This window comes from Protopterus annectens, chromosome 12.part0 (genome assembly GCF_019279795.1).
Source record: "Protopterus annectens isolate FY-2018-M chromosome 12.part0, PAN1.0, whole genome shotgun sequence".
Taxonomy (NCBI): Eukaryota; Metazoa; Chordata; order Ceratodontiformes; family Protopteridae; genus Protopterus; species Protopterus annectens.
In genome coordinates this window covers 483,769,666-483,788,321 of record NC_056746.1, presented here as the reverse complement: position 1 = coordinate 483,788,321, position 18,656 = coordinate 483,769,666, and the positions used below count along the sequence as shown (strand labels likewise).

The 18,656-nt window shown below is 41.5% G+C and overlaps 1 protein-coding gene across 2 annotated transcripts in view; it reads right to left on the bottom strand.

The window, feature by feature from the left end:
• Nucleotides 1-18,656, bottom strand: part of SHMT1 (serine hydroxymethyltransferase 1) — a 437,170-nt gene that overhangs the window by 290,697 nt on the left and 127,817 nt on the right. For both annotated transcript variants that reach the window (XM_044089588.1, XM_044089587.1), the window contains exon 6: nt 1,332-1,413. In XM_044089588.1, coding sequence (XP_043945523.1) covers nt 1,332-1,413 — 82 coding nt within the window. The remainder of the gene's footprint in view (nt 1-1,331; nt 1,414-18,656) is intronic.

Below are 18,656 nucleotides of genomic sequence, written 5' to 3'. Positions count from 1 at the left end.
AGAGCTGTTTCAAGTGTGGCTACTGACTCTGTGAAGAGTTGGGCTGACCTTTTTCTGGCCAGTTCTTTTCACTATCTTATCTTCACTAACTGGCAGGAGGCACAAAATTTCAAATGTGCTGGACAGTTGCAAACGGAGTGCTACAGAATCCTGAAAGTTAAAAATCGTGAAAACCCAAAATCCTGAAAAAACACAGGATACCAACACTCACTATATTCCAGCACAAGTACACAAACTATATTACTGTTCCCCAAGTATAAGCAGGGGGGAAAGCCCCCCCTGCATCACCCATGTGGGGGGCTGCACCCTCCACACCCCCTGCTACTTAAATATATCAAGTCCAAGATTGCACTTAGTGTAGTGAAGTGCAATCTCGGAGTTGATGTATTTAAGTAGCAGGGGGTGTTGGGGGGCACAGCCCCCCACATGGGAGGGTGCAGGGGGCTTGTCTCCCTGCATATAGTTGAAGGGCAATACGTTTCTGTATGTACTTGTGCTGGAATATAGTGAGTGTTGGTATCCTGTGTTTTCAGTATTTTGAACTTTCAGGAAAAAAAATATATATGCACACACATATATATAAGGTTACAAACACACACACACACACACACACACACACACACACACACACACATATATACATACACACAAAATGTTACATATATGTACACACAATATTATATATACATACATACACACACCACACACAAAATGTTACATATATGTACACACACTATAATATATATATATATATATATATATATATATATATATATATATATATATATATATATATATATTATATATAATGTTACAGAAGTTTGGCTCAAAATAATTTTGGGGTTCAGAATGTTTGATATACACGATTGGTGCTTCACCCAATTTAATTGAGCACCACACTAAAAAGGTAGCAGCAAGGTATAAAAATTAATGCATTTACATGACTAACTAAAAAGGTCATATTTGTAAGGCGAGGTGCTAATAGAGGCATTCTGTTAAACACTACTCTGTGCGGGCCTTAAATGACAATGGACTAGATAATGTCTTTTTTAATACCGTTAAGCAAAGTAATGGTGTAATAACCAAAAACCACCTTATCTAAGCCAGGGGTTGCTCACTTATGGATATCAACCACAACAACAGAGGCAAAGTAGCACATTAGGGGAAGAACACCACCACTTAAAAATCAACACAAGGAAAAAGCAGCAAGAAAAAAAGGATACCTGTCACAGGCCAATTTACTACACACTGGGTAGTCAATTTACTACACACTGGGTAGTAAACTAATGTAAAAGTCTAACAAAACAATGCTGCCGACTACTGTGTCTTACCTGCAATAATGAGTTTGGGATGGAAAAGCCGGGCATTTTCTTCAAGTCGATCATAGTCAATATAACCAGTCTTTGGATTTACCTATTAAAAATAAAAACATAAATAAATATATATACACATACACGCACACACAGACACAGACACACAATATATACATCTTTGTTTAAACACACATTTTATGCATACATACACACATATGTAAGTGTCATTCCCTCTGGGAAATCAACTTCTCCAAGGATTGAATGACCATGAAATGAGGGTTTGGGAAACAAATTCAAGTATTCCAACCATTCAGTCTTTAAGGGGGTGGGAGTGTTTGCAAGAAAGTAGGGAGTTTAGTGATACAGTAACAGTCAATGGTACAGATTTACTGTGATCTGTGTGTACCCAAACTGTCTTCATGCAGTGGCAGTGTCATGGAAAGGGTTTTTCCAAAGTTAAAGTGCAAGGTTAAGGTTAGCAGCAGGGTTACAGTTAGCAGGCATTAGCAAGGGAGTGCAAACCCTCTTCATGTATTCCCACAAAATAATCAGAAATACTCAGCAATTTAATAATTAAAAGAACCTGTGGGGAGAAAACAAGAGGCTACAAACACTTTCCAATCCCACTTGAGATCTGAAGGCACTGCATCCAGAGAGGCACTGTTATTTGTCCTCTCTTGCAGCAACTGGGTTCCAGACTACCATAATTCATTTGGACACAGTCGGGGTTTTTCTTGTGAAAATGCTGGTTTCAGGCACTTGAGGTGTATGCCTGACATTAGAACTCCCCCACCAATATGGGATAAGTTCTCTCCCAAAATATGCTCACTATCCTTGTGTAGACTGCTTGAGGACCAAACCACTAACAGGACTTCTGGCCTACTCCTCACAGACAGGAAAAGCTACTTTTTACTATTTAAACAGCAATACTGTAGGGCTGGATACTCCTCTCCTGTCACCTTTGGTCATCACAAATTTGCTTAGAAGTGCATTGCTACTTCTACTCGTCTAGTAAACTCAATGGATGGCAGCAACTGTTCAAGGTGTCCCTCTAGGACTCTGATGCAAGTCATGAATGTGGATGGATCTATATTAAATACTTGGCAAATATTCTGTCAAGTGACTCCGTCTTCAATACTCAGGACAGCTTCTCTTGCAGACAGTTTATAGATTCATAAAGGAGTACTAGGCTAACTGCTCTTGCGAGCCATTTTAAGCCTAACCAGTTATCCCATGTGAGAGCCAAACCCTGCACCTTGTGTCTGAAAGGTAAACACCTTAACCATTATGTCAACCTCTCACCCCAGAAAATTAGCCATGGAAGGAGATTAATCCTGGAGTTGGGCACCTTAGATCACTCTGCCATCCCAACTCCACAGATTCTGAGTTTGAAAAGGAAGCATTCACCTACTGTATATAGACCAACTCTTCCGCAGCAGTGATTCTAATGAGGAGACTATCTTGCCAGAAGCCACACTGAAGAACGTCTTATTTGGAGAGAGATAACCTGATGAGGGAACATTTCAAGTGCAGCTCCGAGAAGGTGTCCGTCTCCTAAGACATTGGGACACTGATGAGCCAAGACCCCCAGCAGTGCCTCTTGCCAGCCAGGGATTTGAACATGTTCTAGAACCGGTTCCTTACATCCAGTCATCCGATACTACACTGATAATCATCTGCAAGGTTCAGGAATCTTGACAAGGATCCTTTTGGGTACCTCCCAGTGGTCTCAATGGATTTTGCCAGGAGTTTAAAAGTTAAATAAAAAAGACTATATCCTCCCCAATAATAGCAAGAGAGCAGGGTGCTAGTAAATCTTTGGAAAGGTTGCGATTCTAAAGCATTGGCCTTTTGCGGCCTATAAAATAAAGACATTCAGAAATGAGGGATGATCTTGAGCAAAGAGAATATAGCATCTAAAGTACCAGCTGTAACCGTACAGGGTAAGATTAGTAGGCTAACCTAAACAGATTTTTAACAGGGGACAGCATGCCATAAAATGCTGATGTAATGCAGGCGACGCCCATGCCAATAATAAAAAGGTACATGCCTGGCTGAGAATGTAAGCCTTATTATGTACTGTCAAGATGTTACTGTTGGACACCCTTTTCCTCAAGGGATGGTCTTAAAAAAATGTGAAGAAAAAGACCAAAAAAAAATTAACACTACACAGTTGTTTCTACAGAGAAGAATATGAGGGAGAAAATATGGTACTAAACAGGGGCCATTCTACAGAAAGTATGCCAAAGCAATCCAGTTCAAACGAAGGCTTTCAAAAATAGGCAGGCTGGCTGGGGGATGGCACAGATGAATGCAAGTAGTAGGGTACAGGCAGGGGAGAAAAGTCCTCAATCAGGACATTCTGACAGTACGCACTGCTTCCTGAAAACTCCCCCTCATTACCCCTCCCTTCTCACATCCTTGGTGAAATACTTTACACTTCAGTGGCATATGGCATCCTCTGTATCTGAAAAATAGAACTGAAAGCCTTCCCTTGCTATGTTGGAGTGCCTTTTTTCCTCTAAACAGCAAGCCTTAGCACACTTCCTTCAGTCTGGTGCCACAGAGTGGATTCCCTTACAGTAACAGAAAAAAGGTTCTTTGTAATAATTTCTCTCTCCCAAGGCTGGACAGACTTAAAGGCGACAAAGTCAAAGCGGCTAACATTAAAGCCTTACTTCTGGTATTTTCTTCACAGGATAGGGTTTTTAAGTACTTACCGACAAAGACCACGGACAGTACTGGACTTGTACAAAAGGCCTCCAGATCAGGGTTTTCCATGAGGCAGTCTACCTCCTCATTTTCTGGTAATCCCAAGGGATCAAAGTATTTGCCAGATTAACAGAAATGTGTCCACTGCAGAATCCAAAGGTTTCATAGTTATTCTTTTATGGACAATGCTGTTAAGCAGCATCAGTGGTGAAAATGCAGACTGCCATGAAGTAGTCCAAGACCTATGTAGCCTGAAACACAAACTGATTTTCCTAAATGAATGACTTGCAACAGAGAGGACAGAAATTCTCCTGTGAGCCTTGTGACACTGAACACAACATACTGCTCGTGGCACAGAAGAAAGCTTTGCAGTGGAGTAAAGTTATTCTTGAACCATGACCAGAAGACAAAGTCAGACCAGATGTTCATGACCGCTCTAGGCTAAGTCTAGCCTTCCATCTTTATGGTTCCCCTCGGCAGAATGCATACAAGGAAGACCCAGTGGTACACGAAAAGCCTGAGAGCAATACTGGCACCCTCTGAGCAACACTCCCCTTCAAAGAGAACTTCAAACACTGGCTCAAGCAGGTGCTAAAAAAAAAATTGAGGATGCCATTTAGAGTATCCCTGACATCATTCTAGAGTTTGAACATGGATCTGTCTAATATAACAGCACATACAGACTGCTTGACTGGAGTTCCCCACCGACAATTCATGCCAACTTTTATAGAAAGTCATGGCCCTTATTCTAGCCCTAAGTTTTTTCAAAACTGTTTGGCATCCTGAAATAAATCAGACACCCCCACTGTAATTTGATGCATAAAACACAGTGGGAACTACTACTACCAGTTATGCAGGTTAGCCATAAGATTAGGATACAGCCTGAACCCTGAGGTTTCATTTACAGGTATCTTGTATCCCACCCAGGCAGAAACACAGAGGGGGGAAATCAGCTAAGCAGGTCCAAAACATACAGTTCTGAGGGAAGACTAAACCCCATGGTTTTCCAGAACCTATTTACAAGGTGGGGAGACACAGACAGGTAAAAGGGTTTCAAGGAGCCTCATGGTAGAACCACAAACCAAGCGTTATTGTTTCAGACACCCATAAGAAAAAGCATGAGCAGAAAATACATTCTCTACCAGGAAAAGCGGTGTCCTGTGCACCTTTCCATCCATGTTAACCCAAAAGCACAGCAAAGGATCAGAGTAGACAGGGGTAAGGCTTATGCTCAATAGCCTGTCTGCAGTCATAGCCAAGGGAGTCATGTTTCTCCCTTCCGTTTCAGCTGCCCAGACAGGTACCACTGCACTTCAACATATCAGCATTCTGCTAACCCAAAAAAGGGTCACAGGTGCGTTGTAGCCTCAAGAGCCTGAGTTTAGGGCCATGGATGGTCTCATCTGGCTTCTTTTCAAGGCTAGTTTTTCAGTGGAGATTCTGCAAGTCCTAAGAGTGACTAAAAAAAGCCTATTTAGCCTAATAGAAGAGGATTCCCCCTATCAATTGAGCCAAGGGGTTTCCTTTTCACAAGTGACACCTACCCAGAAGTATTGAAAGTACTTGCTAGAGCTCTTCTGCAATGACTTATCCTCTGGCTGAAAGTGCACCTGTCTTCCCATGAACTTTCCTGTCTTAACTCTTACTAAAGTGAAGCAGTTCCTCAAGGAGTACCGAAGCACCTAAGAAAATGGCTACTTTACCTTAGGACCTTAAATTTGTACTGGGGAAGGGGGGGGGGGCTGGAGAGGAACTTGGATTGCTTTTCAGCTCAGCTCTTCTGTGACACTTAGACTTAAGTGCTTTGTCTTAGTAAACCCTATGTAGTGGATATTGCCCTGCTAGGAGAATCTCAGTTTCAAACACTGGTATGTAAAGAACCAAGCACCACCTTTCAGGAAAATAGTGAGCCTTGCAAATAATTTTTCTTTTATACCAAGGATGGCAATGGCAACTGAATAGGCACTTAGCCAGACTATTCAGCTGCTAGCCTTCTGTCCTAACCTACAATGCAGAGGTGAAAGGATACTACACCTTCTAAATGTTAATAGGCAGCATAGGTATCACATCACTAGAACTAAAGAATTTAGGCAGTCTTAACAGTGGTTTGTATCCTGTATCCCAGGCCAACAGAGCAGGCTTGTCTTTAAGCAAACACTATCTAAATGATTTGCAAATTGCACCATATTTTATTATGGGAGCAATGGAAAGCACGAGGGGTCCGGTTAGAGCAAACTATTAGTCAGTAACCAATATCAACTCAGAGCTTCTGTAAGGCAACCACAGGGACTACAGTGTACATTTTCTCCAAATGCTGCAAGCTGGACCTTCAGTCAAGGAGCAAGGCAGGCTTTACTACTGCAAGGCACTGCTTAAGTAATTTTCCCAAGGCTGATGAATTCCTACAACAGTAACCCATTAGATGAATACAGTACTTGTGTAAGTATACTTACCATAGCTAAAGCTATTTCATCCACTGTCCCAAGACTGCAGGGGTGGAAAGAGTCAAGGCTTTGAAACAATAAAGGTAAATATTTACACATTTTAATAGGGTCCATCCTTTGCATGCCAGCAGCACCGTCAGACATCGCTCTATAAGCTATGAATGTAAGAGAAAATGGGATTTTCTGTACCCAGGCAATTTAACAGATGGGGACAACTGCCATTTAATTTTGGTACCTTAATACAAGGATGCACTTGGTGGTTGGCCATGCTGCTTTAAACTACATAGTTCTTGCTTTCTACTGCAATTTGTCCTAAATCCTTGAATGGGATGGAGTCCAGCCCCACTGAGGGAATGCCCAAAAGCTGAGAAAGTCAGACTAGAAAATGGTGTCCATCCCTCTACAGAATGGATAAAAAGTTATACTGCAGCAGTGATGGCCCTTACTCAAACATTTGCACTTAAGGGGGGTATACAAGTAATTTTATTCTTTTTGAGATGCTTAATGATGCAGAAGTACTGGAAAATTATCCTTAGTCTCTCTCCTCTTCTTAAAGGGGGCTACAGCTACGTAAAGTCCCCAAACAGACTTCTCACTATGGACATTATCGGTTAAAAGGGAACACCCTGATGCTTTGGAACCTCTTCCCAAAAAAGTTTTTAAAATTTCCACCTAGACAGAGACTGCTCTGTGTGGACCAAGACTCCATTCTAATCGAGCCATAACTTTTGGGGGCATATTAAAAGATTTCCAAACCTGTAGACTCCACCGTCTAACAGGGCATCTAAGGGTGTGGAAAGTCTGTGGAAATGAATATGTGCATGCCCGATTTGGACACTTGGGGCATCAAATTACAAGACTTTTCACAGAGGATCTCTTGGTCGAGTCTGCCTCTGCAGCAGATAAGCAGGTCAAAAATGAAGAACTGTATCTGTCAATAGGGTAGCCTAGGTGGCCAAAGACAGTACTGCTCTGTAGCAACACTTGTGGCTCCAATACCTCAAGTAAGATTTTGAGGGTGAGCTATAGGATTTTACTTTGGGGGCAGATCTTTATGACCATGTCAGTGGAGAAGGAGAAAATGCACACTTTGCCAGATATGGGTAAGGAGTTTCAGACTAAGCAAGCAGATAATTTGGTCCTACTACTGGCCTGTTCACGCTGAACCCATTAGCAAAGGTAAAAAACGAGCAAACTCAAAACAGCAGACTAGCGGCACTGAACCAAGCAGTAATTAAGGTCAAAATCAGCCTGATGTTTGAATTAAGTATGTACTGGGGAAGGAAATGACAATTTTAGCGGTTGTTCTTGGGGTATTTAAGGAACGCATGAATTAAAGGTTTATTGTCAGATGAAGTTCACATATATAGGTGAACAAAAGTGCTTATCTATAGTAAATAAAGCCGATTCTGAAAAATGTAATGTGTGCTGAACCTTTTAGTTAAATACACATGTGCAAAATATAATTTCTATCTAGTCAAGCCCAGTTATTGCACTTTGGAGAATTTATTATTCTCCAAAGTATTACTACTGAATTCATATCTTCCAAACCAAATATTCTCAAATTTCTTCAGAAATCTACCCTCATATTTCTGCCTTCTAGGCCCCGCTGATTCATCCTCACTATTGCAAATCAAGCTCCACTCCCCACCTACAAGTCATATTCCCTGCTAAAAGCTAATAAATCTCTCCCAAAATATTATATAATAGACATTTTTGTGGAATATAAATGTATACCTGTATTATTTGAGTATTTATTTTCATTTGTTAACCGGGTAGTGTCCCACTGGGTCAGTAGCTCATTTTCAGCAGAGACCCGGGGAGAAAAGCTCCAAGAAAGACTACATTGCATTAAAAAAAAAAAACACACTATCTTCCTCCCTTGTGTGTACCCCCCTCACTACCAGAAATACATAATTATTCTTTTTTTTTTTCACTCTATCACTACTGGAGCCACTCCAGCAATTAGTACAATTCCCTTTCCTTTATCCCTGATATTATACTGAATAGCCATCCTGAAATCCAAATGTCTCCTGCTGCATTGCTATTTGCACAAGACATACTAAAAAAATAACTATATATGACATGTGGGTTTAAAGTCCTGCAATTTTCATGCAGTGTTACAACACTATCATTATGTACTTAAGGTGCCCTGCACTGGAATCAGTCTGCTGCTGACATCTTGTTTGCACTGAATTGTCTTTTTTCAACTTCAACTCAAGGATTGTATTTTAGCTACTATACAACAGGAACAATACTGTGCACCAAGATTTAGAAGTGCGCCATCCATTTTTCCCTGCTGGACTTTTTTCAGTTCATAGTGACTTATGTCTGTGCACACTAGTGGGGTTTTGGGCACTTCTACAATGCTCTAAATTACCCACAAATTTATGCCAGTGTGTGTTATGTCAGTCTGTCCTGTGATGTACTGGCATTCTGTCCATAACCGCTTCTCTGCCTTTTTATAACTGCTTGCAAGGACAGGGACTGGTTTTTGCTCAACCTCGGTCTGGCCAAAATGAGTATCACATTAAATAATGTACAATCTTTTTTTTGTCGTCTCAAAAGACACTGCCACAGAACTGTAATGGCTGCATTAGTGATGCAGTATGGAATAATGGTGGCGAAGTACATTTCAGAAAGTATAGGTCAGTTTGTTTCACTACCAGTTGCTGGGAAAGCAAGCTAACTTTACACAGTTAGGTGTTACCCACTTAACACAAGACAATTCTATTAAGCAATCCAGTCAGAAAAGAACAGTGAACAACCACAGTATGCTTGCACTTCAGCAAAGATTATGAAATCTCACACAGTAGTAGTGGAAAAACTGCTGGGCACTGGACCAAAACACAACTAGTAGAGTGAAAGATCCACCACAAAACCTCCTATAGGTCACAAGAGCAAAAACTCTGCTGGAGAAGCATTATTCTCCTGCATTATAGCCAAACTCTGGAACTCCCTCCCATCCTCAATTACCTCTAACTTCTTGCACCCACTTCAAATCCTTACTAAAAAATCACACAAAAACTTGCCAGATATGCCTTTGCAAACCCCCCCCCCTAATACCATCCACTCTACCCACCCACTACCTCTCTCTGCCCCCTCTCAACAACCTACTCTTAGCAAGCTTGGCTACTCATGTTCCCAGCTACCTACCACATACTAACTTCTTGTAGCAACTGCTAATGGCCGTTATGTACCTCAAAAACAGATTGTATCAATTATTCACTGATGAATCTCAACTACATTTGTAACCATGTTTAGTATAGGTCACCATATTTTAAAATTGTACTATATTCTACAGCTGTTTTACATCTATGTTTTATTCTGGTCTTGCATCCTTAGCTAGACTAATGTCTATATTTAATGCTATGTTTTTTTAACTGTATAAATGCAAGTAATACCTAAAGTGGAGCTTTTCTCCCCGGGCCTCCGCTGAAAATGGACCGGTGTCCAGTCAGACTCTCCCAGTCAACAAATGTAAATAAATAGCAAATCAATTAAGTAATTTGGTACTGGGACCCATTTCGTTTAGTATCTATTTGCATATATCTCACAGAATTAGGGAAAAAAAAAATTAGGATCATCAAGTCTACTGAAAACAAACATATGCACTGTCGGGGAATATAAAGGGGAAGCCCTTAAATGAGACCTTGTTAAACCAGCAAGGTGGGCATATGCTCTTCCACTGCCCTCACTAGGAACATTGTAAAGCTCTGTGGGTCTTGACACCCACTAGACTATTTGTTAACCAGTTGGGTGGGCTGCTCCAAACACCCTCTTTGGCTACAATCCAGGCTCAAGAAATGCCTTCCAGCAACAAGCAATAATGCAGCACTTAGTACAGACTACTCCTTTAAGCTGCTAAACAGACACATACCAAAGAGACAGCGAATGGGTGAGAGCTTTAAGCAGTCCTTCAGCTATCTCTGTGCATTTCTAAGATGCTTTATCAGATTTTTTTTTTGTTTCAAAGAAACTGCATTCATGAAGAAATTGCACTGCATGGATGAACTAAGTCGCCTAACTTTGGAGTTTAATGGGCAAAAAATGTTCAAATAAGCCTCCTGGCCTTTGTTGAAGGTCATATTGGGAGACTAAGGCGAGTCCAGGTGCTTTCTCCCGAGCCTTGGAGAGGAGGTTCGTGCAGGAATGCCTGCAGCCGTTGGATGGTAACTGGCAGTGACCCCAAATCGGAGATAGAGACCAATGACTGTGAGGGATCAATGCCACATAACAGGTCAACCCCTACCCATGAGACTAAAATGTCCATGTTAACCCTCAAGACGGATAGCCATCAGCACTCGGATCAAAGTTGGCAGTGTCAACAACAAATGCTAAAATACCTAGCCCATTTAATAAATACTCTGCCTTCAAGGGAACAGGGTCAAGGATGGCCCTGGAAAAATCCAGTCTGGATATCAATAAAAAAACTGGCCTCAAAGATACAAAGGGTGAATATTTAATACAGCACACAATGGTTGAAAGTGTAGATTCATTTAAGACACTCAGTATATGGGCAGATCCAGCGAGTTTCTCTCATCTTATCAACCATCTGGTTAATGACAGTTATAGAATTATAGGTTGTATAAAAAGATTTATGCCTAAAAAAAAACAGAAATTATGAAATTATTGTAAGTTGCACTAAACCCAAACTAGAGTATGGAATATGGAAACCTTATATGAAAACAAGCATGGATAAATTAAAAAAAGTGTACAGCAGACACACACCAAGGGCATCCATGGATATGGAAATTTAAATCACAAAGACTAAATTATCGGAACTTGTAAAGTGTCTCATAGATATTTAGGAGAACTTATTCATGTATACAGGATTTTAGAGGTAGTTCCAAACATTCCAGAGGTAGTTCTCAAATAGTAGAGAATCAGACAGCCCATGAAGACGAGTATATAGGAAAGATAGATGTACTAATTGGTTATCTTAGACAGTAACTGCTGTATGGACTAGATTACTAAATTATATTAAAACACTTAGACATTTTAAAGAACACGGACACTTACAGGAATGACTATTATGATATACTGGCAGACTAGAAAGACATTTTTACCCATGAAACATTTACATACATGCAAGGTCAGAAACACTAAAGCCAAATGCAACAATGCCAAAGCTGTCAAAGACTGAGGTTTTGATCCCAAATGGGCCATCAATGTTGAAAAACTGAAAGGTGTCCTCAAGAGGCTTAGAGAAACAGTCAGGACCCAAAACAGAAAAGGATGGCAGTGAAGGTGGTCTCAGATCCCCAATATTAGTGGGGAAGAAGAAATCTGAAAAGTACCAGGCACATTATCTTGCACTCCAGATGGATCTACACAGACCTGTGGGACCTGATGGATGCAGATGACAAGGGGGGGTTATGGAGTTTGGGCTCAAAACATCACAGGCAACACTTTCAATGGAAAGCAAGAGGGGTCATTTCAAGTGAGCTACCACCCCCCCCCCCAGAGGTGCTAAGGCTTGGGTAGACGTTCAAAAAGCTTCACCTCTTCTACAGCAGCAAGCTACAAGATCAGTGTAGACTCATCTTTCTTAGCACTAGGCATAGAATTTTTGTCTAGTTCAGTTGTTTTTCCTCAACTGATTTTTTGAGTTGGATAGAGAAAATCTGAGAAAGAAGGGGTCAATAATGGGCGAGGCCTAAAGCTTCTCAATTTCCAATTGGAGTTTTATTTTCTTCAACACGGAAAGCTTAAAAAGGAATCAACAGTACATTTTTTTTCAAAAAAATGCTCTCCTAGATTTCTTGTCTTGGGATGGAATTTTTGCCCCATACATGAGTGTTCTTGCTTTTTATGCACGACAGAAGCAAACACTAGCATTGATTTTTTTTTTTTTGGGGGGGGGGGGGGACTAACTGCAGAGGCAACACTGGGCTATGAAAACTTGCTCTCAGAATAAATAAAAAAAATAACCAGACTGACCTGCAAGAAGTGACTATCAATGGAACAGCAACAACCATTTCCCTACTAAAATAACACCAAGACTGGTAAGCCTGGGGCTACTGACAGATATGAAGAGTTCAACTAGCGGCTAAAGAGATCTGAACAGGCCACTTAATTATGGGTAAAGGGAAGGGGCTAAGAGCTTGGAAAACTTTTAGGTGCCGAGCTGACCAAGCTCTGCCAATCTTAGTCCATTGATGATGGAGATGAAGCTCACAACAAGAGAAGTGTTGCACTGAAAAGGAAAGAATCAAAGAACTAACATCTCCAAATCTGCTCATTTCAATTAGGTTGTGAACTTAACACCGAATGCCTACTTAAAAGTAACAAGCATCTCTAGGTCAATCTGGTGACCCATGAGGTTCTGAGATCCTTCATCACCATCCAAACATCCTAATTTAAAGAATGTCTTGTGCTTACGAGTAGGATTAACTCATCTACACTGAACCTCAAACCTTAAACTTGTATGAATGCTCTTCTATTGGGAGTGGGGGTGGAGTCGAGGGTTTGTTACCTGCACTCTGGAATTATAAGAGCCACACACTTTACATACTCACATTTCTGAACACAGCTTCAGAGGGAAAACAACTCAGTACTCAGGAGTCCTCCCAAGAAGGTTGCATTTTAAAATAAAAAACTTAAAAACAATTTCAAATCTGAGATTACTCAAGTGCGTACATATTCACATTGTAACCAGTTTACTCCTTTTTCCAAAAAAGGAACACCATGTTTGCAAATATGAACATGTAGTTCAGCTGCTGCTCCTTCCATGAACTAATTCCCTCCTAATCATACAAAACTGACAGATGACCTGGCAGCCTGGCTCCAATCATTCCAAGACTGCTCTATCTAATTTCTATACACCCAGTCTCAGACAGCAGGGAAGAGAATGAAATAGTAAGACATACCCCAAACTATTTCAAATACAACCCTCCCAATTATGGCAAGGTACTGAAAATTTGTTTTATTCATAGATTATTAAAGCAGTTAACTATAGCACACACAATATGATAAAGAAAACTGCATTAAAGACTCCAATAATCCATTAATTACAACTCAAATTCTAAAGCAGTAATCTTGAGGTGTCACTCTACATCTTAGTAACTCAGTTTAATAATGAAACTTGACATAATGAGTATGGAAGACTGAGTGCCTTCTACAGTGTTACCCGAAAGCAGCAAGTAGTATTCATTGCAAAAATGCTACTGACCCCTGCAATGCCCAGCATCACCTACAACTGCCCAATACCAATATACCAATACAAAGCACTACGTAACATCCAGTGACCACGCACTACCCAATGTCATCACTTACAACTAACCAACATGGCAATAAAGTAAATCATATCCAACTTCTGACTACGCCCTGCCCAGAATGCCAATGCCGGACTCCATGCGCAATGTTTACTTGATCATGCACTGCCCTAACACCATCAGATGGCTCACTATGAAACCAGTAATGACCATGTGCCACCCTATATGGCCACACAGATCACCCAGTACATAATCAACATGCAGAGACCACCACCAGCACACTGTCGAACACAGAGCATGTCATACTGGGGTACATAAGAGTTAAGAAAAAAAAAAAAAAGGCCCCAAGCAAGGCATCTATATATATATATATATATATATATATATATATATATATATATATATATATCTACAAAAAAGTCACAAATAGAGAAAAAAGTGAAGGATTCAAAAATAGAATGGAAAGACAGGGAAAGGACAAGCTGGGCAAAAAATGAACACAGGCTCACAGCTGTTTAATAGGCTAAATGACCACGGGGGCCTTTATAAGCCTAGCCATGCAACCTAAATGTATCCCACGACTCATTGTGCCCCAAGGGTCATTTTACAGAGTGTATGTTTGGGCATGATTTAACAGCTGCCTCTGTCCATCAGAGACACTGGTGTTAGATCAGGAGTGAATCGCCGATTTCCCATCCACTGGTCCAGGTTGCACTAGAAGAGGGTTAGGGAAGGGCTCTGCTTAACATGGATGGGAAGCCTATTCCAGGAAATTGGGATACTCCAAGACACATACTTGGCATGTGGATATCAGTTTCACTCGGGGAGATTTGGCGTGGAAAAGAATTTGCAAACTGGACAGGAATGACGGAACTTAAAGGGGCAAACATGGGAGCTAGAGATAATGGTGGACTGGCTAGTAAAGCACGATGTACAAGAATGGAACTGGAATGGAGGCAGCAGGATGGGGAGAGGCAAAGGAGAAGAGAACACAGGCAAAGATGGTCAAACAATACAGATAATGGAGAGAGAGACACACAAAGTGAGGCAAGAAGATAATGTAGGCAGTGTAGTAATAACAGGACAGGAAGAGAAGGCAAAGATGAAGGGATAGGTGTACACATCAATGACAAGTAATAAAAAGCAAAACATAGCCAGACGTGATCACATAGGAAAATGCACAATGAAGACAGCAGGAGGAAGGGGGCAGGAATAATTTTTACTGCTACTTTGTGTTGTACTACTGTGGACTTTTCTCCCTGGGTCTTCAATATTTAACAGGCCACTGCATTGTCCGGTCTCTTTTGCAGTACAATAGGGAATATAGGAAAAGGTGAAGGAGGAATGACAAAAGGATCAGCTGCATCACATGGAGAGAGGGATGCAAATAGTACATATATGAAAGACTGGGTTGTGAAAATAGAGGGAGAAAGACTTTGGCTAGTAATACAGACACTAGACAGGAGCAAAGAAGGCAAGAAAGTACAGTTGTGTACCTGCCATAAATGTAGATGTTAGAGTGTATTCACTGTTGCAGTCATTACTCTGTTATTCTGCTGGCAGGCTACCTGCAGTCGGCCAGAATTCCAAAGTCTAGGTCCGGCGTCGGTTGCTCTCGCCCCTTCCCTGATGTCAGTGCACCAGGGGTATAAAAGATGCAGCAGATGCCATTTTCTTCAGTTTTTCTTGCCCCAGATGTCAGGTGCCCCCAAATTGGAAGGCTGAAACATATGCCAATAAGTATGCATGCAAAAAAAAAAAGTACAGTTTTGTACCTACCATAAATGTAGATGTTCGAGGATCCACATTGCTGCAGTCCTAACTATTGGGTAGTCCGCTGTCCAGTCGGCCCGAATACCAAAGTATATGGCTGACGTCGGTCAGGGCGCATTAGACTGACGTCAGTACGTCAGGGTACTAATGCGCATGACCGACGTCATATCCTCAGTCTTTTCTTGCCCCAGATGTCAGAAGACCCTAAAAAGACAAGGCCCAATATACCTGCACCAAAAATATGTACAATATATACAAAATTATCAGCATATAACCTCACCTACACAACCACCCCTAAACACAGAGGGAAGGAGGGAGGGTAAATTGGACTGCAGCAATGTGGATCCTCGAACATCTACATTTATGGTAGGTACAAAACTGTACTATGTTCTTCATTCCACATTGCTGCAGTCCTAACTATTGGGTAGAATCCCAAAGCAGAGGTAAGGGAGGCTGGCAAATCATAAAGAAGTAGGAGCTGACAACATGCCTTGCAAAATAGCTGTGGCAAAACCAGCCCTAGACTTAGAGTAGAGAGGAAGGTGATAATGCTTAGAGAAAGTATGCACTGAACTCCAAGTAGCTGCCTCCAAAATATCCTTAGTTGCCACCCCTTAGGAATGCTGTTGAAGTGGCAGTAGCCCTAGTGGAATGAGGCCTAATCCCAGCTGGAATCTCCTTGCCATGATGGGAATAACAAAAGCAATGCAAAACCCAATCCACCTAGAAATAGTTTGTTTTGACACAGGCTTGCCCTGCGAACTCAAAGCAAAAGAAACAAACAACTGCTGAGACTGCCTAAAATCCTTAGTCCTGCTTAAATAATAACGCAATTGCCTGTGTACATCTAAAGTGTGCAAAATCTTTTCCCCTTCATTTTGCGGGTCTGCATAAAAAGTAGGCAAATGAATAGTTTGGTTTAAAGCCACACTAGAAACCACTTTAGGCATAAAGGAAGGATTAGTACGTAATGATACCCTATCCTTATGGAAAATCAAAAGGGCTCTACTGCCATAAGGGCCTGCAACTCAGACACCCTTCTTGCAGAAGTAATAGCCAACAGAAAAGCAGTCTTCCATGACAAGTATTTCAATTCAGCAGTAGCCGCAGGCTCAAAAGGTTGTAGAGTAAGTTTTTCCAACACAAAATTGAGATCCCAAGCAGGAGTAGGAGCTCTACGTGGGGGTCTTATATTCTTTGCCCCTCTAAGAAACTGCTTGAACAAAGGATGCGAAAACAATGGTGGGTCACAATCATAGTGAGCTGAAATTGCTGCAGCATGAATCTTAATGGAAGAGAAGGACAAACCTTTGTCCAATAACTCAGTAAGATATTGAAGAGCCACACTCAAATTAGGCTCAGAAATCTCCAAATTCTTTGCTGTACTCCAAAACAAAAATCTCTTCCATTTTTCTGCGTACACTTTCCTTGTACTAGGTCTTCTAGCTTCCATAATCACATTTAAAACTTGTTGAGGAAGTTGAGACCTGCTGTGTTTCAACACAGAATATGCCAGGCTGTTAGATGAAGAGAGAGAAGCTTGACATTGAGCAGATGACCGTCCTTCTGAGATAACAGATGTGGAATCAAAGGTAAAGGCCATGGAGGCTTCCTTACCAGACTCCTTAGTAGTGGGTACCAGTGTTGCCGAGGCCAATCTGGAGCTATTAAAATCATCCTTGGCTTGTCTTGTCTGACCTTTAAGAGCACCTTTGGAAGAAGAGGCAGAGGTGGAAAGGCATACACATGAAGATTTTTCCAACGGAAAGACAGAGCATCCACTTTCCAAGCTGTGTGATGAAACCCCTTTGTGCAAAACTTTGGCAGCTGGTGGTTTAGTGGAGAAGCGAACAGATCTATGTCTGGAGTTCCCCATGACACTGTCAATTTCTGAAATACATGAAGATCCAGTTTCCACTCGTGGGGATCCATGATTTGTCTGCTTAACACATCTGCTAAGGAGTTCTGTGCTCGCGGCAGAAACCTTGCCTGAAGAGTTAGTTGCAAGCTGAGCGCAGTCTCCCATAAAATCATTGCTTGCCTGCATAGAGGATAAGAATGTGTTCCCCCTTGTTTGTTGATGTACCACATGACAGTTGTGTTGTCTGCTAGAATCAACACCTGCCCTGGAAGAAGTAACTCCTTGAAAGCCATTAATGCAAACTGGACTGCTAACATCTCCTTCATGTTGATATGTAGATGCTGTAGTCTGGCAGGCCACTTGTCTTGTATCCACTTTCCATTTAGATGAGCCCCGCAAGCAATGTCCGAGGCATCTGTCGTTAAAATCTGACTCGCCTCTGGCCGGGTCACAGAGAGTCCCTTGTTTAGGTGACATTCCTGAGCCCACCACAAAAATTCGTTTTGAAGGCAAGGTATTATTTGAATGACAGTGTCCAAATCCTGGCAGTGCTGTGTCCATACATTTTTGAGATACCATTGTAGCTTCCTCATATGCAGTTTGGCATTGGGAAGCACCAGAATACAAGATGCCATGAACCCTAATGCTTGAAGGACTGTCCTTGCAGTCAGCACGGACTGATGAGATAGTTGATGGAAGTAAAGTGATAGACTCTTTTGTTTGTCCGGGGTTAAAAAGGCCATCTGGGCTGCTGTATTCAGTCTCACACCCAGAAAGCACATGTCTTGAGAGGGTACTAGACTGGACTTTATTTCGTTCACAGAATACCCTAGGCATCTTAGCACTGCTATAACGTATTCCAGATGCTGTAGAAGTTCTTCCTTTTCTTGAGCCAGAATCAGGCAGTCGTCCAAGTAAGGATAGATTTGAATTCCTTTTAGCCTGAAGTAAGCTATCACTGGAGCCAGAACCTTTGTGAATACTCTGGGCGCAGTAGATAAGCCAAAGGGCAATGCAGAGAACTGATAATGAGAATTTCCAGCTCGAAAACGCAGATACTTCCTGCAACTTAGTCTTATAGGCACATGAAGGTAAGCTTCCTTGAGATCTAAAGTTACCATCCAGTGATCTTTGCCCAGCAGAGGTAAAAGCTGTTGTAACGTCAACATCTTGAACTTGGGAATGTCCAGATAAGTGTTGAGGATAGATAAATCCAAAATTGGTCTCCACGTGTTCCCCTTCTTTGGTACTAGGAACAGGCGAGAATAAAATCCTAGGCCCCTTTCTGAGACAGGGACTGGCTGAATGGCCCCTATCTGGAGTAACTGAGAAATTT